Source organism: Bipolaris sorokiniana (assembly GCF_000338995.1).
Source record: "Bipolaris sorokiniana ND90Pr unplaced genomic scaffold COCSAscaffold_1, whole genome shotgun sequence".
NCBI lineage: Eukaryota > Fungi > Ascomycota > Dothideomycetes > Pleosporales > Pleosporaceae > Bipolaris > Bipolaris sorokiniana.
The window spans coordinates 2,904,070-2,929,042 of NW_006911895.1; the positions used below are offsets into that span (position 1 = coordinate 2,904,070).

Sequence of the window (24,973 nt, forward strand, 5' to 3'; positions counted from 1 at the left end):
GGAAACCGGGCCACTACATCTTGTGGATGTCAAAGGAGACTCTCTTGCTCCAGATCGAGCGTCGCAAGCCATTCTGTCTCAGTAGATTTGGCTTTGGTAGGTGGGGCATTTATATTCGTAGCGGTGGTGAATGAAGCATTGGCTGAAGGTGCGTTGGCCACGCCATCGATAGAGCTACCCTGCTGCGGTACCTGGTTCCGTTGATGAGCCTTGGCTATAGACTGGAGATGTTCCGGAACGATGAGATGAACGGGAAGGTCGGAACTCGAGGTAATTCTCCTGCATACTTTGCAGTCTGAATGCCTTTGTCCCTTCTTAGTCGTTCTCAGGTAAACATCGTTTGCCTCTACATAGCGCTTCTGGCATTTCAAGCAGATGACGAGGCTTGACACGTCCAATACTAGCGCTTTCGCTGTGTAGCCGTTTGGCGTATTTTGTATCTCCATAGGACTGTCTTGTTGATGATTCGGTACATATGGAAGAGAGATTGAAGAAGAGTCTATTCGGGAAGTGTAAGGACTTATTTATATTGCAAGCACAGCTATGGCAGGTGAGAGCCGGAGAATCTCCACGAGCATCCAGAATATTGAATGCAAAAGGCATGGTTCTAGGATCTACTAGCGTGAAGTATCATTGGATACAGAGGAGTAGGAACCCTCTGCCCGTTAACATATTATTCACTCAGCCACTTCACTCAACTTAATCGGCTCTTCCCAAATGGCCAACTATATCACCACGTTAAACATGCGGGTAATCTTCAGGCATCTTCTATATAAGATATCAAAATGATAAAAATAAGTAGTAAAGGTTTTGATCGGTGCACACGTTTGATTGCAATAAGCGGCCATGCTCACAGAGCGATTTACTTTTGACTCCTCGTTAACTTCTCTTGTTGTAGTCAATCCCCAAGTTCATCATCGCTAGTGCCTTTGGCAACTATATGAAGTTCATGCAACGCGTCAGTTATGGTGCCCTTGCTATGCTGGGTCTCCGTCGCGCGGGGCTACATTCAAGCGCTGAGTCCTCCCGACTTTTCTACTCCTCAATCATAAATTCAAAAAGCTGTTATCTCGCCTAGAAATGACCATCTCTATCATCTTTATAAACCTCGTAGTCGTCCTTGTTATTTGTACTATCACAAGAAGGACCAAAGGATTAATCCTGTTGCTCAAGACTATACTATGTACTAGCATTGAAATCGCTTTGATCATACTACGAAGCAGGATTTTCGTACAGTCAGTGCACTTTGTTTTAAGAGAAGCAAAAAGAGTAGCTGGCACCATCATGTCTACACATACCTATATCACAGCTGTGGCCTTCGTATCTTAAATCTCGACTCTCGATGACGGTGGCATTAGTGGTAAGGGTGAGAGCCCGGATGTGTTGACTCAATGCGTCGGTATAACAAATCTGAGCGCATTAGTATTACCAAGGCTGCGCTAGAAGAGTCCGGCAGACAGTACGTTCAAAACAGATAGAAGCTATTAGTGGAAACGTGAAGCAAGTATAGAGTTCACGTAACTAACTAGTTATATTGAGAAGATAAAAGTGAGGCCTATTTCTCTCCATAATATTCAGTTATGATATTATCACCGATACTGCTTTCCTTGAGCATTCTGTCGGCCCTCACTTGGGTAATTGTTAACAGGCTGCACATACTATTTCAATTCCTTTGGAGAAGCGCTCACCTTATCGTGGTTTTTGGAGAAGTGGCTTCTTTCCTTTACGTAGAGCTTATGCAAAGCTTGTTCGTTACACGATTAACGATGCTCATTTCATGGATAACTTTCAGCGTTGTCAATTCGATCATGCTGATCCCAACAGAGCTCACTGAGCGTATCTACCAAAGCCACATCACTTTACTAGAAAATAACCTTTCTAATCCTGCTGCAAGATTGAGCAAAGACCTGCAAGAATAGCGGACACAAGATTATTGGGCAGAAATGGATAAAGCCGCACTATTGGTATCGCAGTGTATTGGTACGTTCGAACCCGGGTACGACCTCATCAACGCTCTATTCTTTTTGTTTTGTGTTGCTCGTAGAGTTTTTGGTCGAAAGTGGGCGAAGTTCGTTGTTTTCTTAGTTTCGAGTTTTGAGTTTTGAGTTTTGAGTTTGGGTTTGAATTCGGATAAGGTCTAGGTGTGGCAAGTCACACTGATCATGAGCGATGTCCTAGGGCGGCTAACGAGAGATCTATGGAAACTCTGTGAGAGCTTATGTCACGTTGATCATATATGTATTGACTACTAGAATACCATGTTGCAGTATCACCGTTTATGAAGGAAAAATGATAGGTGGTCGCATAGGGTAGCATTTTCAACCGTCAAACACAAAAACTATTGCATGCCTATCTTCTCTTCAAAGCAAATCCTCAACTACAACTTCTCCCTCGCCATCCTCACCACCCCAATCAAGCTTCATCAGCAGCCGATCAATCCCCCCTACCCTCAACGGCTCATACGCGCCTTCGCCCAACGTGACCGAGCTCGCCGTGCCAGGTGCTGAAGCTCCGATCCTCTCACTATCGATTTCTCGTAACCGATCCACCAGCGCTTTAAGATCGCTATCTAGTCTTCGTCTCGCACGATCCATTTCGATGCTAACGTCTTTTTCTTCTTTTTGGTAGTTCTGGGCATAATCTTCTACGCCCTCGTCTTCTTCGAGGTCGAGATTCTGCTGGATCTTGGTCAGGCGCGTGATGAATGCCACTAGTTCGTCGACGTGAGTGCATAGTGTACGCAGTGATTTGGTGAAGGATTGGTCGGTTAGGAGGAGGGAGTAGGCGACTGAGGAGAGGAAACGGCGGTGGGCTGAGGCTAGGGCTTCGGGATCGTGCTGTTGTTGGGTATTGGCGTCGATTGTGGATTTGCGGAATCTTGAGGAAGAAGGGCGGCTGGATGGTGCTGTAGGTGGGTCTGAAGGGGTTTGTGGGCCAGCGACCCAGGTGATGAAGTGGCGGAATGTTTGCTGGACTACGGTTCCATGAAAATAGGCTTCGCTTTCTGCTAAGAAGAAAATGGCAGCTGCACACGTGGCCCAGATTTTTCGCATGTCTTGCGACCTTTTTGTCGTCCGTTGGCGGCGTCGTTTGAGTATTGCTCTTCCGTGCGCAGAGTTGCTGTATTGATAGCCTGGGGGACATGGATAATCTCTCCGTATAGAGCTGTGCCTCCATAGTTCAGCCAAGTGTAGGTGAGCCCGTCTGACTGCAAGTAGACAAGAATTGATCGAAGAGTAGACATCAAGGTCTGCCTTTGTTAGGAATAGATCGAGGGGTGATCGAATGTCCATCGAGAGAGATGTCGGCACAGATAATAGCAGCTCGTCGAAGGATAGATTCGGGAGCTGTGGAAGCGTAGAGTCTGCATCCTTGGCACGTCCCGGCGTTCCAGGGCGGTGGCTGGAAGACCCGTTTACACTTAGATGTAGTAGCTGTGTTGCAACATCCAGGATATCGTCCGTATGTTCATCCTCGCTAGAGAGTGTTGAAAGAATGGAGAAGGAGCGCATAAGGATATGGTTGATCTCCGCTTCTTTGAGTAACACACCCTTTACTGACTGGCTAGACTTTCCTGACAATGAATTGCGGTGTCGCGATGACATCTTATCGTCTGCCTCAGCAATCAGTGTTAGGGCGAATTCACCCCGACCGATGAGGAAAAACTGATGCAGAACGGTCAAGGTCTCAACGATCTTCTCGCGTGGCAACAAGTGTTGCAGAAGGTTTCGTGATAGCGACAAACGGATATTCGCGACAGCTTCAGAAAGCTTCGCTACTGATATCGGCGCTGTGACTTCAGAGAGTTGCTGAACATGCTTGGGTAGCAGATCAAGCTCTGAAAGCGAATTGGTAGCGTCCAGTGCCTTTGCCGCTGATGGTAGCGACCGGATCTGGTTGATCGACTTTCCAACGAACAAGATTGAAAGAGCAGTCTGCCTTGTCACAAACTTGGGCAGCAACTTGCTCTGCAAGATGAAAATCTGCTCCTCGGCATCTTCGTCATCCTGCTGAATAAAGAAATCAATGCGACACGAAGGCAGGCGACCGTATAGCAACCATGTCGATAGTTGCCGTAGCCACGATGTTTCTGCAACCTTACTCAGGCCATGCGATGCCTCTTCGATGTCAGGAAACCCAGTCTGCGCCTCCGCACGCAGCTTGTCAATGATTCCAGCACCTGAAGCGGATTGGCTAAGCATTTTCTCGATTTTGTAAGAAGCTTCCGCAGGAATCATATAGTTGGTGATGTCCCAGAGCCACTCCATGACCCTGACCCATTCCGAAAATTCGCTGACGACCCCGGCAAGTGGCACAATGTTGTACGCGCCGACAGTCGAAGCATCTTGTTTAAGGATGCGGCTCTCAACATCAAGTATCTTCTGCTGAAACTGTTCGAGGTGATGTGATGTGATTGAAGTGGCGACTGCTCGACAGATGATGGAAGGGTGAGAAGCGGCAATCCAAGCAGCATGGTCGCGCAGTTTCCGGTGTAGCCTGGAAAGATGGCCGATTGAAGACAACAGTTCTTTTTCCGATGGGGAGAGGAGACGATCAGCAGTCGAGGTCACGTGGCCCGGGGCATCGAAGAGCGGGGATGGGTGTCCGGAGAGCGAGAGGAGGAGTTCGTGTAGCATGGCCGCGGCAATGGCAAGTCGCTTGTTCTCGGGCGAGATCGCGTCTTTCGCGACGCAAGACGCTGGCAAAACACTATGAGCAAGCTCAAAAGCTCGAACCGACACATTTAACGCGTCACGCTGCGCGCACGTCTCGATACGGATAGATTGGGTATGGTGGGATGGAGGTCAACAATCCCCGCGCTAGCGACAGACGCTCAGGCACCGCAGTTCACGATACTGTGCAGGGAGCAACTCTCGACAACCACAACGCAGTGACCCTTCACAAGGTTTGACAAATATGAATTTACCTGAAACGACCATCGCGCAAATACCTTTGGGACATGTACACGACATCCGTGATATTGCATCATCTGATCAAACCCGTCTCGTTACACCTTTGACTCGGTCACCCGGCCGTGGAATAAACCATATTACTCCAACGAATCAACAGGGACACATTCTGGTACACATCATCTTATAAACTATGCAGTCTAACTGTTATGAGAAAATGACGACAATTCAGACTTCCGAGCGCATTTGAGAGTTGAACATGGATGTGTCGGTTCGCTTACCCGCTATACTTGAAGATGGTCGAGCAACTATCATCGTTTTCTTCGTCTAGAATCCTTCTACCGAGTATGAAAGTGAATTCGAGAAACCCGAGAACAGAACGGGCACATCCAACGAAAGATTGGGAAGTACGGCGTGACTATCAGAGAAACTGGCCTGCGTGAGTATCAAAGCCGATATGGTCATCACATTGCACTGATGAGACGTGACACCCGTCTGGTACGAGTGATGTTCACGTGACATTGAAAACCTCTGTGTGAACGGCCGCATCATGGAATAGTTGAGTTCTACCCTGTCTTTTACGTATACTTAAAATGGACCTCGTCGCTTCTTTTGCTTGTTCAGTTCACAAGATACATCAACATGAATGCCCTCGACTTCCTAGTGGAATTTGTTCATCTCGCAAGCACCTCAGACCATTTACTTCCGCAGCACAACCAAAACCTCAACACCTCCAAGCATCCGATATGCAACACAGGAACAGATGTGCTGACTTCAGCATACCCCAGAGCTTATGAGCAGTATCATTTCGCACAGCAAGCACCGGAACAACAACCTATATGCAATTTCCCTACAGATACGCTATCTACGCAACACATGTTTTCGGTGTCAGCAAGTCATTTGCCTGACCGCAATATCCCCAACTTTGAACATCACGACATACCCCATGTTTCAATAGAGCATGATGATCACACGTCGCAGACATTTGTTAGATACCCTCAGAAAGAGCAGATGAATGAGTCTTCTCACGAAACAATCTCCGTTATACCACAAGCATACTACCAGCAGTCAAATGGCCATGTACCATGGACTACAGACTACGAAGCCAGCAACACCCAAGTCCCTATCCTGAACACGCGGTACGACCCTCAAACACTATACATCTTCCAGCCAACCCACCAACAGGAACCCCACTACGTATCCTTCTCCGAGGAAGTCTCACCCGTCCAGATCCACTGTAACAACAGCCTCTGCGGATGCTGGGTCCAAAAACCACAAACCTATCACCCGACAGAAAATACACGGCCGCCCTGGAACGCAACTCAAGCCCCATATGGTCCCGAAGTCCCACCCATCTACGGTGACCGGACACTAGAATCTACCAGGAGGTCCAATTTCAGCACTGTCTAGAACACCCCCCCTCCCACCAATCTCACCACACCATCTCAATCTTCCAGCCTACCTATTCCTCTACTAGCACCGCCAACTCCGCTACCGTACAAGTTCAACCTCAAGAATCCAAATGTAGAGCATTACAACACGTCGTTTTAATCCTGGAGGTCCTGCAGAGTGATGTGCGTGCATGTTTCCTTTTGCAGATTAAGGACTTATTTAGGGATAGTGGCTACAAAAAAAGGACTTAGATTCAGGCTAGTATGTAGGAGGAGTTTGGGGGGATTTAGATTTGCTGCAGATGTAAAAGTGTGACTGGGTTAGAGATTAGAATGGTTGAGGTTAAGTGGTTTGATGGATGTTGATTTACACATCTCTCTGTAAGATGGGATGCTTGGTATGTTTGTTTTGTGCAGGAGATCTTGTCGGGATATCAAGTGGATATCATTGATATTAGTGTTCTGTGTTTACGAATTATACCATGTGCAGAGATCAGTACAGTAGTACTGCCACATTCTTATTACTTCACATCCTCAAGCACATCACATGTCAGCACACATATATTGGAGACAGTACATAAAGTTTCCAGAATATTATTAGCAGTACATGAATGCTCTAGTTTCGTCCCATTTCCGCATCCATGAAGTCACATCCCTTCGTATCGTTCAATACCCATACTCGCGTCCAGACGCCCGGTATGGCAAGAGGAGACGAACGAAAGTCCAAGGAAAATCTCCTAACGCAGACCTGGAAACTGAAATATCGCATGTAAAGCACGAGTGAATGCTTAGCAATTGGAAAAAAAAAGAAGAAAATAAAAATTGGGAGTACACTGTCTCCCGAAAAAAGCGACCTTGTGTTCCACTCAAGCGTTGTGGTACAAGACGCCGCAGAGTTTACTGTTTTTGAAGAAAATGAGGTGTGGATAGTGTTCTTGTTATGATGAGTATATCACAACAGTCATGTATCTGCATGACGGGGCTCAAATTTTGATACCATCAAGCGAGAGTGTCAACACAGTCTAACAGTGTTACAGTGAACAAAACACTCTTAGGCCGCTGCAAGTTTTGCCCATGTCGTGGGCTGATGGGTTGACGGTGTACGGGTGTTGCTGTTGCTAGACCATGATTTCGCCCCCGACGGATGAGTAGTACTGTTGCTCGTATATGAGCGGTCAGCCTGACTTTGCTGCGACACCTTACGCGGGCGGTCCTTGGTCGCGTTGGAAAAGGCTGCATTCGGGCTGCCGGCAGGCTTGGGCTTGGCCTGTCGGTTGAGCTTGGGGCCGTAGTGCTTCCTCTGCACAGACTTTGTCACGGGCTCTCGCATATTGGCAATCCGTATGACTACGTCGAACTTACCCTTGTATTGGGCAGTCTTCTCAATGTCAAAAGCTTCAAGTCGGCGAATCGTAAACGGGTTCTCGAACTTCTTGAACTTGGGATGCTGTTCATCTTTAGGAGCAGCCTTTGGCGGCTGGTCCGCCGCAAGGTGAGAGATCTTGGACAGTCTCACTGTGGGTAACGAGCCAAACTCCCGATCTTCAAAGAGAGCCTCAGCGCCTTTGCGAGTAATCACCTCGCTACCGCGATCGTTTGAAAACGGGTTTCTCTGTGGAGTGGTGGGGAGAGATACGGTGGCAGGCCCCGTGCTCCCGCGAACATCAAGTGAAGCCTTGGATAATGCAGCTGGAGCGACAGCGCCTTGCTGGGGAACAACTGGAGGCAATGATGGGTTGACGGGGTTAGACGGTGGACGAGTGGACCCGGGTTTGTCGAGAAGCTTGTTAAACCTAGCCTGCCATTCCGGGTTCATTGCGAGGGGCCGAGCACCCAGAGCCTGTCCACGCGATGGCATGGTTACTTGGGCAGTAGGGGATGGACCAGTGCCTGACGCCGATGGAGGCAGACGTACAACAGGTGAAGGCTTCGGCAATCTAACCAGCGGATGGCCCGCATCGCTGCTGAAGACGGGGTGCGTTTCTGTCTCCGGTGGAGGTGGAGGAGAGTCGGCCTTGTTTGAAGCATGCGTAGCTGAAGATGACATTGCGTCTAGCGATGACTCGGTGGGTCGAGGAAAGAATCGGGATGCGCGAGAGCCAGTGGCTTGCTGGAGGGTACCTTGACCAAGGACTTGTTGCGGCGATTGGCCTTCGTTGACAGGTTTGGGAACATCGTCCTTCTTCAGGCTGTCGACAAGAGCAATGTCAGGAACAACTTTGTCGTGCAGCGTAACCTGTGCTTGGCCCCGCTGGTCCTTGTAGGTCTCTCGCAACTCGGGGCGGAAACCCTCACCCTGACGGTCTCGCTCCTGTCTGCTTCTCGCCAAAGCCTCTTGGTCATCCTTGAGGATCAGATCACCGAAAGTATCCCAGCCGCCGCCGGTGATGGGCTTGACAACCCTGCCCGACCTTGAAGGTGGAGGGGGCTGTGCATGCGGAGTTCGCTGCTGGAACATTGGTTGTGAGGCAGGCAACTGTCGAGTTGACTGTGGTGTAAGACTCTGGGGAGCGATGGCTGTTCCAATCGGGGCTGTTGCAGGTGCTTGAACAGGAAGTGGCGGCTGGGTTCCAGGACGAGACTGGCCTCGATAACCAGAGTCGAAGGTACCGTTGCCCAGAGCTCGGTCTTTTGCTTGCGGTGGTCCCCAAACTTGCGAGGTCCAAGGTCGAGGTTGAGGTGCTGTTGCAGGCGACCAGGCAACTGGTGGACCCTGAGGCCTAGGCCCAGAAGGGGCAGCCCCGTCTGTTTGGTGTGCAGCGGCGTCAGAGTGAATGGCCAACCTAGACTTTTCACTGTCACGAGCAAGCGAGTCAAACGGCTGCGCAGGCTGCTGCTCCAACGAGGGCGCGGGTGCAGAAGGCGCCTGCTGACCTGGCCGGGCGTGCTCTGTTTGAGGCGATTTCTTGACTGGGTGTGGCTGGTGCACCTTCATCATGCCATATTGAGTAACCTCGCCGTCCGCAGTCGGGATAGGTGGTTTTGGCGGTGATTGCACAGAAGATGCCGCCGTTTTCTCCTTCTGCACCGGCTTCTCAGGCCGAGAGGGAGACTGTTCCTTGGCCTTTGGCTTGGATTCAGGTGGACCCATAGCAGCAAGCTTCTTCGCAATGCGCTCTTTCCTCTCTGCCTCGGCTCGCTTCTCTGCCTCCTGATCTTGTTGCTTCTTAAGACGAGCGCGCTCAATCTTCTCAGCCATGAGACGTTTCTGTACCTCAACAGGGTTCTCCACAGGCGGCGCCTGTACTGGCGCTGGTGCATCCTGCATGGCAGGTGACGTGACGGAGCCATAAGGCGAAGCGGGGTGTGCGTGTGCAACGTTCGGGGATCTCATCTGTTGGAAAGGCGAATTGCGAGAAGCCACAGACTCGGCATGGTCGTAACCGTTGATGGAATGCGATTCGCGACGTTCCATGTACATAGGACCGGTGGGCATGTCTGGTGCTCGTGGATCTATCGACATGCGTCTAGGCATACCCCCACTAACGTTTGAAGAGTTCCTTCGCCTACCCCATGCAGGGCCGTCCGCACTTGCTCTCGATGTCTGGAACGCAGCTGACGGTTCTGCTGGGCCGTCCTGAGCGGGTCTCTGCAGTAACGAAGGTTGCTGTCGGAAGCCACTGTCGCGCCCACCGCTTCTCCGTGCATCATTGTGAACAGGTTCATATCGACCGCTTTGCGAGTTGAAAAGCTCCCTCCCATCTCGGGCATCGCGTCCACCGTTGTCATTTCGCCATGAGCGATTGAAGTCGTCGGGAGCAATCTCCTTGGTAGGTTGCGGGGGCATGCTGTCGTAACCATGGGATTCTCGCTGCGAGTAACGCAGAGGAGGTTGTTGTGCGGGGGGAGGATTGATCTGCGCAGGAGATACTTTCTCAATCGGAGGCAACGGCGCCCATGGTGATTTCTTTTCGGTCGCCGATGGTTTGGCTACCAGTGTCGGCTTTTCTGGTTGGCCTTTGAGGACGAGACTCGATTTTCCGGTAGGTTGTGCATGTGCTCCAGGTTTCAAAATAGTCTTGTTACCTCCAGTAACGCTAGGCTTGGGTAGATTCGCAGTGGGGGCGGGAGATGTTGAAGGTTTCGGTGTCTCGGTGGGTACTTCGGGCTTGAGTATCGTCTTTGGCTCCTCGGCAGGCACTACTGGGGTTTCTGGCTGCACTGCAACTGAAGATTTTGTCCCGTCCATCCACTGCACAGTTTCCGGAGCCCAGTCATCTTCGTCATCGTCGATATCCGCCCACTTGGCTTCTTTGCCTGCCTCGTCTGCCTGCAAGCGTGTCGCAAGGTGGATTCCGTACTGCTGCTTCAGCTCTTCGTCGGTGAATTGCTTTGGTGGAGGTGGAGGTACTGGCTGGTTCTTATTCCAGACTTTGCTCGCATCTGGGCCTGCGCCCGTGCCGTTGGCCTGTCCGAGCGTACGTGGAGTGTTGTTAGCACCTGATTTCGCGACGAGGCGGGGTTTTGCCGAAAGCACGTTGGAAGTCTTGAGGGATGCAGTAGGAGTCGCTTTATCGCCCGGTCGCGCAGCGGGAGTTGATGTAACCGTTTTCGCCAGAAAGCTCTTTGTCACAGATACCGACTTGAAGGGTTGCTTCTTCGCTGCTGAGCTGGTTCGCACATGACTTCCATCCCGCTTCGACTGATCAACACTACCAGGACGGCTAATGTCTGTATCCGAACCACCGCTTGCGTCAGCCACAGCCTGTGAGTCGGACACCGAGAGTTCGCTGGATCCCACTGCAAGGTGGGGCTGTGTAGTCTCATGCTGTGACGCGCCTAACTGCTTGTTGTCGGCCTGCCACTGTCAATGCCACCTCCATACCCCTAATCGTCGCTACTTACAGCTGTCGCTTGTCCTTGGGTCTTCTGCGATACGTGTACACTACCAGCCGAGGCTGTATCAATGCCGTTCGCAGTGGGTTTGGTGGAGGGCGCTTCGGACGGAGTGGGTTTTGTGGTCGCTGTGCCCGAGGGCGGGTCGCCATTAACGGCGGGGTCGTTGGTAGTTGATGCAGATTCGTCGATGGGCGCCGAACGTCCCACCGACTGTGCTTCCTTTACCACATCGTTGGCAACCTGCTCTGCCATAACAGTTTCCGGAACTGCGGTGGCGCAAGAACCAATGTCAGAACTATGCTTGTACTCGGGTTTGGACGAGGACATTGCGTGAGCGGCGTCGCCCGGTGCGAGTCGACTCTGGCCGGTTGCCCGCGATCGCTCATATGCGACCTGTGAGGTAAGAAAAGTTGAAAGTAATCACCTAGTGTCAGATGCTTAGAGTCGCCACAGGTGTCAAGTGGGCGCTTCCGCAGAGTCGATGTCTGCAAGTTGGTTGCTTTCGAGGACGGGTGGTGCGGAGGGTTTCAAGGGTTTCGAGGCGGAGCTGGCGGGCAGAGCGGGCTGGTGGGTGGGCTGGCGGGCAGTCGCGAACACGTGTAAAGTCGCGCTGTTTGTACCGGATGACGAAGAGTCGTGGCCAGATGGGAGAGATTGGGTACAAGGAGCCCTTTGGCGGCGGGGCGGATTGCGGGTGTAGATCGGTGTATAGGAGGTTGAGGCGAAGTGTAGCCACGATGGTGAGAGGCGCTAGTCTTGGCACGGGCTGGGGCCTTCTTTGTATGAAGTCCCAGAGTATGACGAGGGCCTATGCACATCACATCCATAGTATACATAGTGCCACATTTAATCATTCACGCATGTGATATTCACAGGGAAGTTGGAGCGAGCAATGCAAAGGCGCAGATAGCCGGCAAGACAGGATCACACGGACATGGCGCAACCGCCACGTGAGAGACCATCATTGCTCCAACCGATATGACTGTGCGATCGGACACGTCGCAGATTTCTGACGATACATGTCATCTAGACGTCTGTATGCAAACAGACCATCTCGCCATCGCAGTTAGAGGGCATTATCCGAGGCGGCGCAGCCTGTTGCATGTTGAAACATGGGCTGAGCAAAAACACAATCAAGTGCACAAAAAGAAAGACTGTCTTAGCAGAGTGCTTGATTCCATCTACACTTTACTTATACAAGTGCTGTCTATCCGGCCATGGTCATCCAGCGCATCTCAAACGAGCAGCTTAATGCTCGTTGTTCTTGTGGTGGCCTGGGAGCTGTGAGTCACATCGCCTCATTTATGCAGCTAGTCAAACTTACGGAGATGGAAGTAGTAGTTCTGGGCGTAACCGAGCGCAATCAGGAAACCAATAACGTGGACGAGCGCTGTGCTCGGTTAGTTTCGTGTTTAATATGCCATGGTTTGCGCTTTGGTTCGCAGCTGCTCTCGTTTCAAGCGACCACAGATGTACTTACGCCTTCCTGATGGGTTCTTGCCCATGTGCTTCTTCGCGTAGCGTCCGAGAAGACCCTTGGCCTCAGGCTCGGGGGCTGGGCCACGAGGCAGCTTCTCGTAGAAGTTGACGACCTTTTGCATGCGAACGGCATTGGGGGAAGAGCCGATGGCCTAGTGGGTGTATCAGCTTTCGTGGTGTTTGGGATGGGTTGAGCTATGGGCGTGTAATGCGATTCGCTTGAGCAACCGGGATTGTGGGCGAAGTTCGTGGTGGTTTAAAGCATATGCGATCACGGTCGCGGGTGTTTGCAATATCGCAGGTACATTCCTTGGAGAATTGGAGCTCTTACATTAGGAGAGGCAATCTGTGGAGCATTATCAGCACGATGCGCAAGAGGAGGGGCGGGTAGAAAGCCGGACCTTGGGGGGAATGAGGGTCGAGAGACCGCGCTTGGTAATGAAGCTCATCTTGACGGCTGCGACTCAATTAACATCAATTGCCCTCTCTCGACGTATCGGTCTGTGTTCGGGCGGCGTACCAGGGCGGGCAAGATGATGGAGTGGAGATGGAGGTCGTGCGGTCGGTGGTGAGGTTCGAGAAGAAAGCTGCAAGACGGATTATGCCGGCGCTTTTCGCCAAGGAGCCACCCCAGCTTCACCTCATCGACATCACCAACACCCGCGCCCGCCACATCGACTCTGCAACCACCATGTCTGCACTACCCAGGTCAATTGCATCGCGGGTGCTTGCGCCTGCCCTGCGGTCCTCTGCCACCAGAGTCGCCGTCCCTTCGTATCGCGCGTATTCGACAAACGAGCCCACTCCGCATGCACACAAGACGAGCCCCGAGGATGCGCCCGCAGTAAAGCTCACCAGCTCTTCCACCCAGATTCGCGAGGAAGGTGCCGCCGAAGGAATGAGGAACCGTCCAGATTACAATGCTGCTGTCGATTACCGCGTCTCGTGCGTCACTCGCGATCCCGGAGCACCATGTTACATAAATGGCTAACATTCCCTAGCAACTTCTCCCCCATCCCCAAGCGTGTCATGGATGGAAGTGAGCCCGGTGAAAGCGTACCCGCCGCTGTTCTTTCAGGTGCCCCAACCGACCTTCAGGCACGCACTGTCCGGTACGTCGGCCCCACCCATTTGATATCAAGAAGCCATACTAATACCTCCCAGCATCTACAAGCCCTCGAAGACAGCTACACAGTCTGGCACCTGGAACGCATCACACTGGCTTATGGACTGGGATGTCCTTCCCAAGGGTCACCGATGGGAGAACCCGCTCATGGGCTGGCAGTCATCTGCCGACTTCATGAATGGACACAGGATCGAGTTCAAGTCCAAGGAGGATGCCATCAACTTTGCCAACAAGCAGGGCTACGAGTACTTTGTCCAGGAGCCCAACAAACGGAAGTTTGTCCCCAAGGCCTATGCCAACCTCTTTACTCACAGCCCCAAGAAGCTCAAGATTGTATTGACCAAATAAGAGTTGGATTCAGGGGTCAAGGAGCAGCATATGTTTATACTCGATCAACTAGAATTTCGAATATTTTTACGTATCAATGTCCAGTTGTGGTTGCTGAGTTGCCTTGATGTTTGGACACAGCGGGCCCAAAGTGATACTGCTTGCCTTTGGAGCGCCTGCATTCTGTGTATGTTCTAAATGCACACACAGGTCATCACTGTACCTTCCTATCATGTGTTCTCTTACCTCAAATATTTACCTTGTTGGCCATATGAACTTTCTTACATTCTCATCTTCATTCATCCCACATCAGTATCAATTCACCGTCATCCAGTCTCGCTACACAATACCCCTCTCACCATTAATACGCACTTTCACCCCACAAAATCAAAGCCGGAACTCACAAAAAAATATTATCAAACCTCAGTCGACTCATCTCCGCATCCCTATCCCATCTGTCATCCCAATCAACACAACCCCAAGTTGCACCCAGCACCCGCAGCTCCATCCGCACACTCCCCACACATCTATATACCCCCAGCCCCAAGAAGCTCAACAATGGGCCGAGCAGGCTACGACACAACCTACGTCTGCACGACGACCGACTCTGCCGCAACCACCGCAATCGCAATGGCAGATGCCCAACGCACCAAAGACGCCGTAAGAACCAAAACAGCGAACGATAGCCAAACTAACCCAACCAGCCACCATTAATCCTCCCCCTCTTCCCCATTTCAATTCCGAAAAAGAAAACCACCCTCCACAAGGGAAGAAAGTGTGAAACTAGAATACGTCGCTAACCCTTAATTGCCCCCCCAGAAAACCGCAGAGCAACAAGCATCAGCAGCCAACGAAGCAAAGCTCATCAAGAACAAGCATTCGCGCGGGATCGTGGTATGTGTATCTTCCGAAGAAAGATAGTACTGGTGGTAGTGGTGGTGGTGGGTGATGAAAGAATGAAGGGGGCTGAGATAAAGTCAGGCTGCGCGATTGGCGATGCAGGAAAAGACTACTTCTGCTGCGGCGAAGAAGCAGAGTGGGAGTGGGAATTCTTGATTCTACAGAAAGCAGCGTAAAGAATTGACTTTGCATCTTTGCACAAGACAAAGACAGTTTGGGGTTTTGCAAGTCCAGGGGGCAAAAAAAAGGGGGGGGGGCCAGAGGAGTGTTGGTTGCGCAATCGCACTTGGTCGTTTCGAAAAATGGTCGCTTTGGAAAAAGTGCTGTTGGTCTTTTCTCCACGAAGCCGAAGAGAAGAACGAGAAAAAAAAAGGTGGAGTCAGATGGACAAATAGAGCACTGTATCAACACCACTAATCCTAATACTTGTCAGGAAAAGACGAAATGAGAGAGGCCGTGACTTCATAAATTATGCCAATTAAAATGCTACAAATAAACGAACAAAAAACAACAGAATATCTTATACTCTATTCCTCCACCTCACACTAACAGTTCTAACCCTCTTTGCCGCGCTAACAGCTCGAATCGCATCTCTCGTCGGCCCAAAGAATTTGGCAGCCATCTTCTGTACGCCAGTAGACAAATTGGGATGCTCGCCATCATCCGTATCCCTGACGGCATCGAAGCCAGAAAAGTTGTCGACAAAGCGGACGGGGCTCGCGGCTGTATTTTGCGTAGCTACGTATTTTGCGATTGCGGCGTTGAGGTCCTTGATGCCCTGCACAGGGGTGGCTTTGAAGCGAGCCGGGTCCAGAGGAAGTAGGTTGGAGAAGATGATTTGCATTCTGCTGTTGCTGGCGCGCATTTGGGAGATGAGGACGTCGTAGGCAGCGAGGATCTGGATGATAGGTTTTTGGCCGATGAGAACGTCGTTGGTGCCAATGAGCATGATGATTACATCCGGGGGGTTCTGCTTCAGTTTGGTAACCAGGTTCGTGCTAGCAGCCCAGGTAGTTGCTTGAGATCCGGGGTGGCCTTCGTGGTCTGGGTCAATGTTGGTGCCAGAGCATGTTGGTGCTGTTTGACTGCCGACAAACTCGAAGTTGTTGATACCCGCAGCTCGGAGAGAAGTTTGGAGGTTTGCGCGCCAGCATCTCTAAGATTTGAAGTTAGTACGTGGAACTGTATATACGAGAGATTGAATGTCATGACTTACTGAGACAATGGACGCCCCAAAAGGCATTATCCTGACGGCTCTTTGCGCGCATACTTCAGTCGTTAGACTGAGAAGCCCAAGAACCAGAGCACCGAGTTTGACCATGATGTACGACGGGTGATCCAAGGTTGACCGGGGGTGCAAGAGGTTTTGGAGGACTCCTTGTTCCAGAAGCACTCTTCGAAAAAAGGCAAGCCGCGATTGAGTGGCTATATACCGCGCACAGACGATGGTTGGCGTCAAATATGGTTTCGTAACTGGCCGCCAAAGGATGTCAGATGTCCGTTTCCCTGGGATATTGGAAAATGGATCAAGATCCTGTGGTAATACGAGGAGCCGGAGTAATTTAAACTGCTTTCACAATTTTCGAACGGGCGGGACGACGGAGTGGCTATACCCTGCGTCGATCCTGTAGTGAGACTCAAATATAGAGCTTACAATAAAGCTAGGGCTTGGTTCACAGCGATAAGTCCAAATAGGGGAAGGGTAAATTGCAGAGATATTGCAGTGAATTGTAGCCTGGAACAAAAAGACCCTCGGCCAGGTGAAAAGTGCTTCTTATATCCAAGTCTCAGACGAGGCGGAGAAGCGCACGGCAACCTGACTACATGTTCATAGCCCACGCACCCCCCCACCCCACCTCCCCCTTGCGCCCATGGGCGTCACTAGAAAAACAACAGCGAGGTTGTGGAGGGGGTGCATGACTTGGGTGGCGTGCGACGTGCGGCGCGTAGTGCATCTGTTGCTGTAATATTAGAAGGAAGCGGCGGTGCCTGGCTGATGCAGGGCCGGGTTGGCAACCCTGTAGGTACGTACTCCACTTTGAGCCTAGACAAGGCCTGGTAAGGCTATCTGACCGCTAAGGAATTTAGCACGGTTAATCTGACGTTGGCGGTGGATGCCGAGGGGGGAAGAGGACAAGGGAGGCGGACTGTCAGATCATAAGTGTGATGACAGTGTTGCATCTCCTGCGACCTGCGTTCTGAGAAGCCCATGTTGTCATTGCTCCAGACGCTGGAGGTGTTAACGTTACAAACATGACAGAAAAGCAAACGGGTAAACAAAAGACCATGCGCCATGACGATAAGCGGGTCGACACAGACCCCTTTGGCATTTGATTAACAATGACTCTGTTTACTCTATTTTTGAGCAGCTTGACAGCAAGTTGAAAAGCCACGGAGTCTCGGTCGGCCTGGCCTCGGGTTCCATGGATTGAGCTAGCCTGGCGTCGTTGTGGACTGCCGAGATTGAGTTAGACACATAGTTTGTCGGCAATTTGAGATAAACAATATGGATAGTTGGTATGCAAGGCGCATGCACGTGTGTGTACTACATGTGCAAGAGGTCGGCGCAAGCGATTTCGGTGATATTGTATGGCTGTCAGTGGAATCGCCCGTGCATGCCAAAGGCAACAAGCGCGATGCACCGCTTGATGCCGCGGCCGCTCCGATGACAGTAGTGAAAACCTTGCCGTATGGCTACAGGCCTGAATGGGGTGAGGTTGACGTTTTACTTCTTCCTCTTGCTCTGCCGTCATAGGGCTCTTCCCCCCAGGCCGCTAACATACGCGATGCACTATCGGTTGCACGCGACTGTTCCTGGCCCTCCGTCAATTTGACATTGTCGCAGAAATCAGTCTGACACATCCACTCCGCCCGTTCCATTGCGCTACCGCCAAGCATCGCAGTCTCCATTATTCCAAGAGCGCAAGGAATGAAAGGCGAAGGAATCTAGACTTGGACCCGCAACCGTCGCGGCCTTGTCGCTTAAACGAGTACGTGTGTATACCGAAGGGGACGTTCATTGCCCGAATAGGAACTAGACTTCTGCCAATAAAGGCAAAGATGGACACACACCCACCGTTCTGGATCCAGCAGAACATGACAAGGCGTATTCCGTGGCACCCCGTTTTACGCAGATTGCGCAGCGGAAGGGTCCATACGAGAATTGGCTTTTCCTAGGCTCGGCTGTGGGCTCGTATTCGTACAACACATGGCCAGACTCCCACCAGGCCGTGGGCTCGTCAGCCAGCCTTGCTCTGACTTTTGCCGCTTGTATAAAGATCGACACTGTTGGCTGCATGTCAACATACGCATGCGGGGTAGTGAGAACAAGTAAAGAATGGAGTTCAACGGTACTAGACAAGTGCTTGTCATCATCCAAATGTCGTGACCAGACGTTCTTTTTTTCGGGCGGGAGATCAGGCCTTCCTTCTAGCGTCAACAATGACAACTGGATTACGACACGTGCACGAATTATGCTGACTTTACATATCTTGTAGCACTCCAGTATCCGGACTTCCGCAGTCGAGATCTGCCGTCAGATCAGACACAGCAGATAAGATGCAACAATTGCGAGAATTGAAAAGCCGTCAGCCAGGCCACCACTGCTATGTGCATGCACAGTCATATTGAGATAACCACCACGCCTTGCATACGTTGAGTACATACTCAGCCCACTCTGCATGCAGCAACACCACGAGAAGAGAAAAAAAAGACCCGCAAAGTCTCAAATCCGCAAGCGAAAGAGAAAAACGTACTATGATTCAAGACTCAAGTATTGCCACCACTAATCGCACGACACATATCGATAGACATACAATAGTAGTACAGAATCAGCTCACGGTAATAAAGTGTGGCGCGCATATCCAACAGGGCTCCCCCCCAAACAGTCGCGCCCCTTCGTCTTTGTGGCTTGCCTACAACATGCGCCCAAGCCCGCACCCGCAGAACAAACCCCCAACCGGAAAAGCTTGACCGTAGCACTGCATCGAGCTTAGCAACAGCTTCCGAGCCCACCTCGGCTGGCTTGTCTCGCACCATGCAACTATGCTCGATCAAAATCTCACTCGACGCTGCAAGTCGCTGGGACATAGCCACCCACCACTGCATTGCAATGTCTACTGTGTTTCTCACTTACTTTGCTCACCTACATACTTACCGCAGCATAAGTCCAGCACAGCACAGCACAGCACAGCACAGTAAAGTAAGCCTGTCTGTCCACACACACACCCCACCTGAAACACTTCCCCTCCCACTTTCTGTCTCACCTCGTCACATCCGCGGAAAAAAAAACACCCCAAGCCTATGTCCTCAAAGCTTAACCTCCCGCACCCCACCCAAAAAGCCAAACCCCTCAGATATCCACAAAGGGGGGTTCTGCTGCTGTGAGGTCAGGGGGGAGAGACAGTTAGTAAAAGTGGATAAAAAAAGGGGGGGAGACAGAGATGACAAGCAAAGTGTTTCAACAGAACAGGCGTTCGGAGCTGTGGATTCACGAAACAGCGTGGGCGTCGCGTTTGTTTCTTCGGTGGGGTTAAACGGACGTATAAGGAAGTGATAGGGATGATGTACGTATATTGACGAAACTTCACCCTGGTATAAACTACTGAGTTAGGTGATGGAGATGATACTCATAAGAATGTATATGGGTGTTGGTTGTATAGGTAGGGGTAAGAAGGGATGGAGGGTAAGTAGGCAAGTATACGCGAGGGGGGTAGGTTTGCCGAGGTTGATACAATGATTCATGGATTGTTAGCCCTAGGTTAACTATGATGGATAGTAAGTGTGAATGTGATGAGGTTTGAAACATTAGGTACGCGAATGTGATACTGTGTTCTTGACTCGGAAGTTTAAGTATGTAACAGTATGATGTTACTGCGTAAGGACTACATGGGTGGACGAGTACATTGCTGGGAAATAGCGACAGGACATGGTGATGGGGTATGTAAGTACCTGATATGAAAGATGGGTTGATATAGCAGGGAAATTTGCGTCTGAGCATTCAGAGGTGCTGACGAGTCCGCCGCCGTTATGATAAGACTCGGTTGTTGCTCTTTGTTCCTTCTCTTCCTCCTGCCCGGTGCTGAATCTCGAGTACATGTCTGATTCACTCCGCGCTCTTCCCAAGAGGCAGCCCCCTACCAGACGCAAGTATACTCATGCTTTCAGAAAACGCATCCATCTCCCCCGAACCGCTGCAGTGAGTTCCATCAAGACCGTACGTCTGCGGATGAGGATCATCATAGAGAGCGTAGTTGATGAGGGCACGATGATTCGACAACTCGCAATCTTCGCGTGTCTGCCTATACTGTGCTTCGGGAATGATAGAAACACTTGCATTTACTGAAGAAAGCGGGTCGACGTCTATATTGTCGTTGTCGGTCGCGTTCTCTTTGTCGTCATGTTCGTAGTTAAGTGGCGAAACAGTGTGTGCCTCACGAGCTAGTGGGTCCGCGAGCTTCTCGTTGAAGATGGTAAAAGGTTGACTTGAAGAGACTGGCCAAGCATCTTTGTCGTGACGGAAGCATCTTTTTCCCGGGGACAAGTGCAACGAGTCAATGCTGTCACTGCGGTTGATATCATTTTGCGGATTGGCTGCGATTGGAGGTGGAATCGAGCTTTCAGCCATCGTGACAGCTGGTATGTGGTTAGTATCCGATTTTGGCAAACCCTAAAAGTAGAGAATGATGTTTGCATACAATCTGTGCCCATCTCTATCCTTGGAATAGCACCTCCGCTATCGAACTCCATTTCATCAGATGTGGAGTTTTCGACATAATCAGCATATTTTCGGTGCGCTGGTTTAGACGGCGCAACTCCATCCCTCGAGTCCATATCATCGACATGTAGACGCTTAGATCTCTTTGACTTCTTCCTGGGCACAATCTCTTCCTCCTCACTAGTGACAGCCAGAAACTCGTCTTGAGGATGCACACTCATGTCGTACAAAACTTTCAGATCCGACACTTTGCGAGGAGAGCGACGAGTCGGTTCAACTGACAGCAGCCGTGACTGGGTGAGCTTGCGCTTCTTACTCTTTGCACTTTGCCTTGTTTCTTCTTCAGCCTCACTTTCTTCATCGATGGACTCCTCTGTGTCAGTGTAGATAGCGGCAGAATCCTCACTTTCGTCATCTGCATCGAGACAAACTTGCTTCATTCCATGAGCTGAGCGACGCCTTGCCGCTTGCGTTGGCCGAATAGCATCGTCCATAGGATGATACTTTGCATCGTAGACGAGCTTGCTCTTATTCCGACTGCGAAAACTGTAGGAAGAGGTGGGAGCGGAAGAAGTTGGAGGCGGAGGGTGTGACTCTTCAACACCAACGCTCTTGTCTTCGTCAGGTTCAGACGCAGTACTTTCAAAACCGAGGTCAGAAGACGGCGCGCGTTGCTGTACATGTCAGTCGTAGTAATAGTCAGTCAGAGATAGACTAATCGGGTTCTCGATGGATTCCATGATTTCCTCACTGCCTTCATATCCGGGGCAAGTCATTGCTTCTTCTTCATCGACCTCAATAAAGTGTGAAAAATCAAGTGAACGAGCCATATCCACAACCACTGGCTGCGTCCGTATGTCACATGGACGAGATGTGTCGAGGTAAAGTAATGATACTATCTGAACGGCGAGCGGAACACGAATGCGTATGTGGAGCGTGGTGAGATGTTTGCTGAATAAGGTTGAGTCTTCGCAGGAAGGAGCGACCAGATAGTGCTTCCGCTACTCCAGCGCCCCTTCCTCAACCATACCCACGTTGTGCAATCAACCCGGCCAAAACCAACTCACGAACAGGAAGCTGACGGCTAGTCAATATTCTACCCAAGATATATTTGTGGCATCACTTCATACCCGACAAAGTATTCATTTGGCAAGAGCATTCAAAATATAAAAATTGCATCGTCTAGTAACGAACGAAAGCGCTTGCACACCCAGTATCGAGGCAAAGGGCCTTTGGAGAAAAATCGACATACAATGACATCTAATATATAAAAGGTACACCGAAAACTTCGTCGATTAAAAAAACTACACACATGGGCACCAGGTCAGATCAACCGACACAGACACCAACCCTACAAGCAAAATAGCGAGCGAAACGCGCCGTGTCCAACGACGTTAAAAGAAAAAGGATAGTAGTACCATATCCCTTAGAAACAAAATACTTCTTAATGAATAACCAACAATCCACATGACAATGACATTCATGCACGTTCAATAGTGAAACAGAAATGCCAGATATTTAGCTACTGAACCGCTAGGCGCGTGTAGCTCGGAAACGCCATGGATATATTTATGTCCCCCCACCGACACCCCTCCATAATTTTCATTTCCAACATGATGCAAAGAGAAAGAAGAGAGTTTGATTGTTGTTTTGGAAATCCCTCCCCCTTCGAGTACATATAATCCTCCCTAGAGAACGCCAGATGGGGAAAAAAGAAAAAAAAGCATGAATGAAACGTGACCCGCTTGAACGCACTAGAGATAACGACTGTATATGTAAGAGAGAGAGAGAGATGAGAACCTTATTGTCTCATCGGTTAAAGCGGGATGTGAGCCGGATTGGGGGTAAGACGAAATCCTCGTCAGAGTCGTCATTTTCGTCGACCTCGATGTTGAGAGTGTTTAGTGGTTTCGAGACGGCGGCTTCTCTTGGGCTGGTGGGCTTGGAATGTTTGTCGGATACCGGCAGAGAGATTTGGTGTACATCTTTCCGGTAGACCGCCTCGGGTTCCAGCGACGACATGGAGGTATCCGAGGTTTCATGTGCTTGCAACTCTGGTGGGTCTTGCGACTTGCGCGCATTGCATTTGTCGATTTCGGTCTTGGCGGTCTCTAACAGGGCCTCGAAGCTCTTCCGTATTGTCGTTAATTCTTTTCTGCAGTCGCCGTCGCGCAGGGTGAGATGCGCTGCCTTTTCGCATAGTTCTTGTGCTTGTTCGAGTATCTTATCTGTAGAGTCGAATAGTTCTGCTGGTGTCTCTACACCGCTACTGACACCTAATCGGCCACTTCGTCTTGCTGCCGATCGTGCCCGCAGTGCTGACATGCGTGCTCTGTAGTTTACTTTGGCTGGGCTGATTTCATCTTCGTCGTCATCGTCATCGTCCTCCTCGCTGGAGGATGCCATGGAGGCCATATCGTTCATCCTGGCTTCCATCTTGGCCTTTCGTAGCAGGTTGCGCCCTGTTCCGAAAGCGCGAACCAGTAATTCAAAAGACTTTTGCATATCCCCGTCATAGCTGGTGACAACCATGATCCGAGAGCGATGGCGAGCGGAGTCGGGTTCCTGGTTCGAGGAAATGGAGAGAGACTTGCGTTTCCGGCTCACAATGGGGTCGGCGGGCGTGGCAGTCGAGGGCGTGGCGTCTTCTGCGATGGCGTCGAGCTTGCCCGGGCGTATGGAAGCGGTCGAATCTGATTTCTGCTTTGCGAATGGCGACTGTGATATAGGTACTTTTGTGATTTCGTCTTGCGTTGCCGTCACCCTGTCCTCGGCGGTCGTGATCTGGTGCAGCCATTGCGGGATGTTGTCCTGGAGAAAGGCAAACGACTTGTCGATGTCAGACATGGTGGCTGCTTGGGCGTCCAGCGAACGGAAATGCGGAAGTAAGCGGTACGGCGCAGACGACTGCGGGTTGTTGCATGTAGCAGGGCCAGCGATACGGGTGGTGTAAACAGAAAGGCCTGGCAGCAGCAAAGGAAGAAGGTCGCGTGGTCGTATGGTCAAGAGGGGACAGCGTCGGGGTACTTGAGTGTGTGAGGGTGTGTGTGCACAGCGGGTGCGGAGAATTAGTGCGAGCAGCGAACCAGGCGGGCCAGAGGATCAGCAGTTACTAGTTATGGGGGAGAGGCGGCTGGTGGGCAGGGACTAGGACCGATAGAAGACGTGATCAACGGGGCCAGATGGTGACTTGTGTACCCCCGGGGGGTGGTGTATTGCATGAAGAAGAAGGTGAGGAAGGGAGACGAGGGGGGAGAAAGGGCCGCCAGAATTACATACACGTCGTTGTCAACGCGGCATGCACTTGGGGTTCCCACGGGAGTGGTTCAGCAACGCGCAATACCCTTGGCGAAGATCGAGCAGCCAGGCTTGCAGCTCGCACTCGGTCTTGATGCAGGATGCGGCGCCATTGCATGAATCAATTGCCTCGCACAAGCTGCTCGCAAATGGCGCTGAGGATCGCAAAGACCAGTGCCTCATCTGCTGCAACGTTTGACCTGGCTCGACGAGCAGAAACGAGCGGGCCGATGAGGCAGGCGGCCGGTTGACAAGAAGCCTTTTCTCTCCACCCCGTTTCCCCATGGCGGCTGGCGGCGGGCGACGGGCGACGGGCGACGGGCGACGGGGAGGGGCGCATGTGTGCTGCAATCTGGCGGCTAATGATTCCAATCAGCGCAGCCACGGCGCCTTTGAGGCCACGCCGCAGCGCCTCTGCCGAAACAAAACAATCTCGCCCCCTCCCCTCCATGTCGACGCGCGAAGCGACATGCATACCAGAACCAGAAGCGGTGAAGGGGACAAGGGAGCACATGGCCCTGCTAACCATTGTGTCCGCCTGTTGGCCAGTCGTCGAAGGGGGTGTCAGCACTGTCTCTTGTCATGCTACCTTTCGGCCCTATGTTGGCTTCAGGAGTCAAGTGGTATCCAGACTGTGAATATACCTACTACTTACTGCACGAAGCGTCGACTAGGCAGAGTTTAATCGTGACTTGCGCGCGCACAGTCCGGGTTGACGATATGTCACGTGATTATCCATACTCGGAAATTGAACCCCCTTCCCTGGTCAGTTGGCCCATAGGCATGCACCGAGTTCTATATGCGTATGCCGATACGTTTGACTCTTGTCTACTGGCCTACCATACGCATGTCTGTATATTGACATGACATGCACGTATTACTGCACCCTCGACACAGTCTAGCTGCACGCCTAAACTCTAAAACCCCTGTCCGAGTTGCTCGCCTAGCCCGCAGCCCGCAGCCCGCAGCCCGCGCAACCCGCCTCCTC

General features: G+C 51.2%; 10 protein-coding genes across 10 annotated transcripts; 3 read left to right on the forward strand and 7 right to left on the reverse strand.

Annotated features, from left to right (window-relative positions):
* Window positions 1–2,222: 2,222 nt before the first annotated feature.
* Window positions 2,223–4,767, reverse strand: COCSADRAFT_132382 (uncharacterized protein). Its single transcript, XM_007696957.1, has one exon. It carries the CDS (start codon window positions 4,635–4,637, stop codon window positions 2,361–2,363), a length of 2,277 nt encoding a protein of 758 aa, XP_007695147.1. The 5' UTR covers window positions 4,638–4,767; the 3' UTR covers window positions 2,223–2,360.
* A 778-nt stretch (window positions 4,768–5,545) lies between these two features.
* COCSADRAFT_342083 (uncharacterized protein) lies at window positions 5,546–6,793 on the forward strand. Its single transcript, XM_007696958.1, has one exon. The coding sequence runs from the start codon at window positions 5,553–5,555 to the stop codon at window positions 6,318–6,320; it is 768 nt and encodes a 255-aa protein (XP_007695148.1). The 5' UTR covers window positions 5,546–5,552; the 3' UTR covers window positions 6,321–6,793.
* A 62-nt stretch (window positions 6,794–6,855) lies between these two features.
* On the reverse strand, window positions 6,856–11,840 carry COCSADRAFT_32624 (uncharacterized protein). The gene is made up of 3 exons (XM_007696154.1): window positions 11,565–11,840; window positions 11,147–11,406; window positions 6,856–11,099 (listed from the first exon to the last, which is right to left on the reverse strand). Exons 2-3 carry the CDS (start codon window positions 11,390–11,392, stop codon window positions 7,353–7,355), a joined length of 3,993 nt encoding a protein of 1,330 aa, XP_007694344.1. The 5' UTR covers window positions 11,393–11,406; window positions 11,565–11,840; the 3' UTR covers window positions 6,856–7,352.
* Window positions 11,841–12,102: 262 nt separating this feature from the next.
* COCSADRAFT_32625 (uncharacterized protein) lies at window positions 12,103–13,190 on the reverse strand. The gene is made up of 6 exons (XM_007696155.1): window positions 13,140–13,190; window positions 13,021–13,076; window positions 12,951–12,965; window positions 12,621–12,771; window positions 12,465–12,530; window positions 12,103–12,414 (listed from the first exon to the last, which is right to left on the reverse strand). The coding sequence occupies exons 2-6, from the start codon at window positions 13,066–13,068 to the stop codon at window positions 12,389–12,391; spliced, it is 306 nt and encodes a 101-aa protein (XP_007694345.1). The 5' UTR covers window positions 13,069–13,076; window positions 13,140–13,190; the 3' UTR covers window positions 12,103–12,388.
* Window positions 13,191–13,256: 66 nt separating this feature from the next.
* On the forward strand, window positions 13,257–14,443 carry COCSADRAFT_32627 (uncharacterized protein). The gene is made up of 3 exons (XM_007696156.1): window positions 13,257–13,564; window positions 13,621–13,731; window positions 13,784–14,443. Exons 1-3 carry the CDS (start codon window positions 13,311–13,313, stop codon window positions 14,091–14,093), a joined length of 675 nt encoding a protein of 224 aa, XP_007694346.1. The 5' UTR covers window positions 13,257–13,310; the 3' UTR covers window positions 14,094–14,443.
* A 187-nt stretch (window positions 14,444–14,630) lies between these two features.
* COCSADRAFT_156124 (uncharacterized protein) lies at window positions 14,631–15,128 on the forward strand (the record flags this gene model as incomplete). Its single annotated transcript, XM_007696959.1, has 3 exons — window positions 14,631–14,732; window positions 14,892–14,966; window positions 15,054–15,128. 3 exons carry the CDS (start codon window positions 14,631–14,633, stop codon window positions 15,126–15,128), a joined length of 252 nt encoding a protein of 83 aa, XP_007695149.1.
* A 364-nt stretch (window positions 15,129–15,492) lies between these two features.
* COCSADRAFT_77015 (carbohydrate esterase family 3 protein) lies at window positions 15,493–16,293 on the reverse strand (the record flags this gene model as incomplete). Its single annotated transcript, XM_007696960.1, has 2 exons — window positions 15,493–16,128; window positions 16,189–16,293. The coding sequence occupies 2 exons, from the start codon at window positions 16,291–16,293 to the stop codon at window positions 15,493–15,495; spliced, it is 741 nt and encodes a 246-aa protein (XP_007695150.1).
* A 3,783-nt stretch (window positions 16,294–20,076) lies between these two features.
* COCSADRAFT_77936 (uncharacterized protein) lies at window positions 20,077–21,269 on the reverse strand (the record flags this gene model as incomplete). Its single annotated transcript, XM_007696961.1, has 2 exons — window positions 20,077–20,606; window positions 20,669–21,269. Coding segments are annotated over 2 exons (1,131 nt in total), but the record flags the coding sequence as incomplete, so codon positions are not given.
* A 959-nt stretch (window positions 21,270–22,228) lies between these two features.
* COCSADRAFT_215977 (uncharacterized protein) lies at window positions 22,229–23,702 on the reverse strand. Its single transcript, XM_007696962.1, has one exon. It carries the CDS (start codon window positions 23,533–23,535, stop codon window positions 22,498–22,500), a length of 1,038 nt encoding a protein of 345 aa, XP_007695152.1. The 5' UTR covers window positions 23,536–23,702; the 3' UTR covers window positions 22,229–22,497.
* Window positions 23,703–24,053: 351 nt separating this feature from the next.
* COCSADRAFT_342109 (uncharacterized protein) lies at window positions 24,054–24,514 on the reverse strand (the record flags this gene model as incomplete). Its single annotated transcript, XM_007696963.1, has 1 exon — window positions 24,054–24,514. One exon carries the CDS (start codon window positions 24,512–24,514, stop codon window positions 24,107–24,109), a length of 408 nt encoding a protein of 135 aa, XP_007695153.1. The 3' UTR covers window positions 24,054–24,106.
* Window positions 24,515–24,973: the final 459 nt, after the last annotated feature.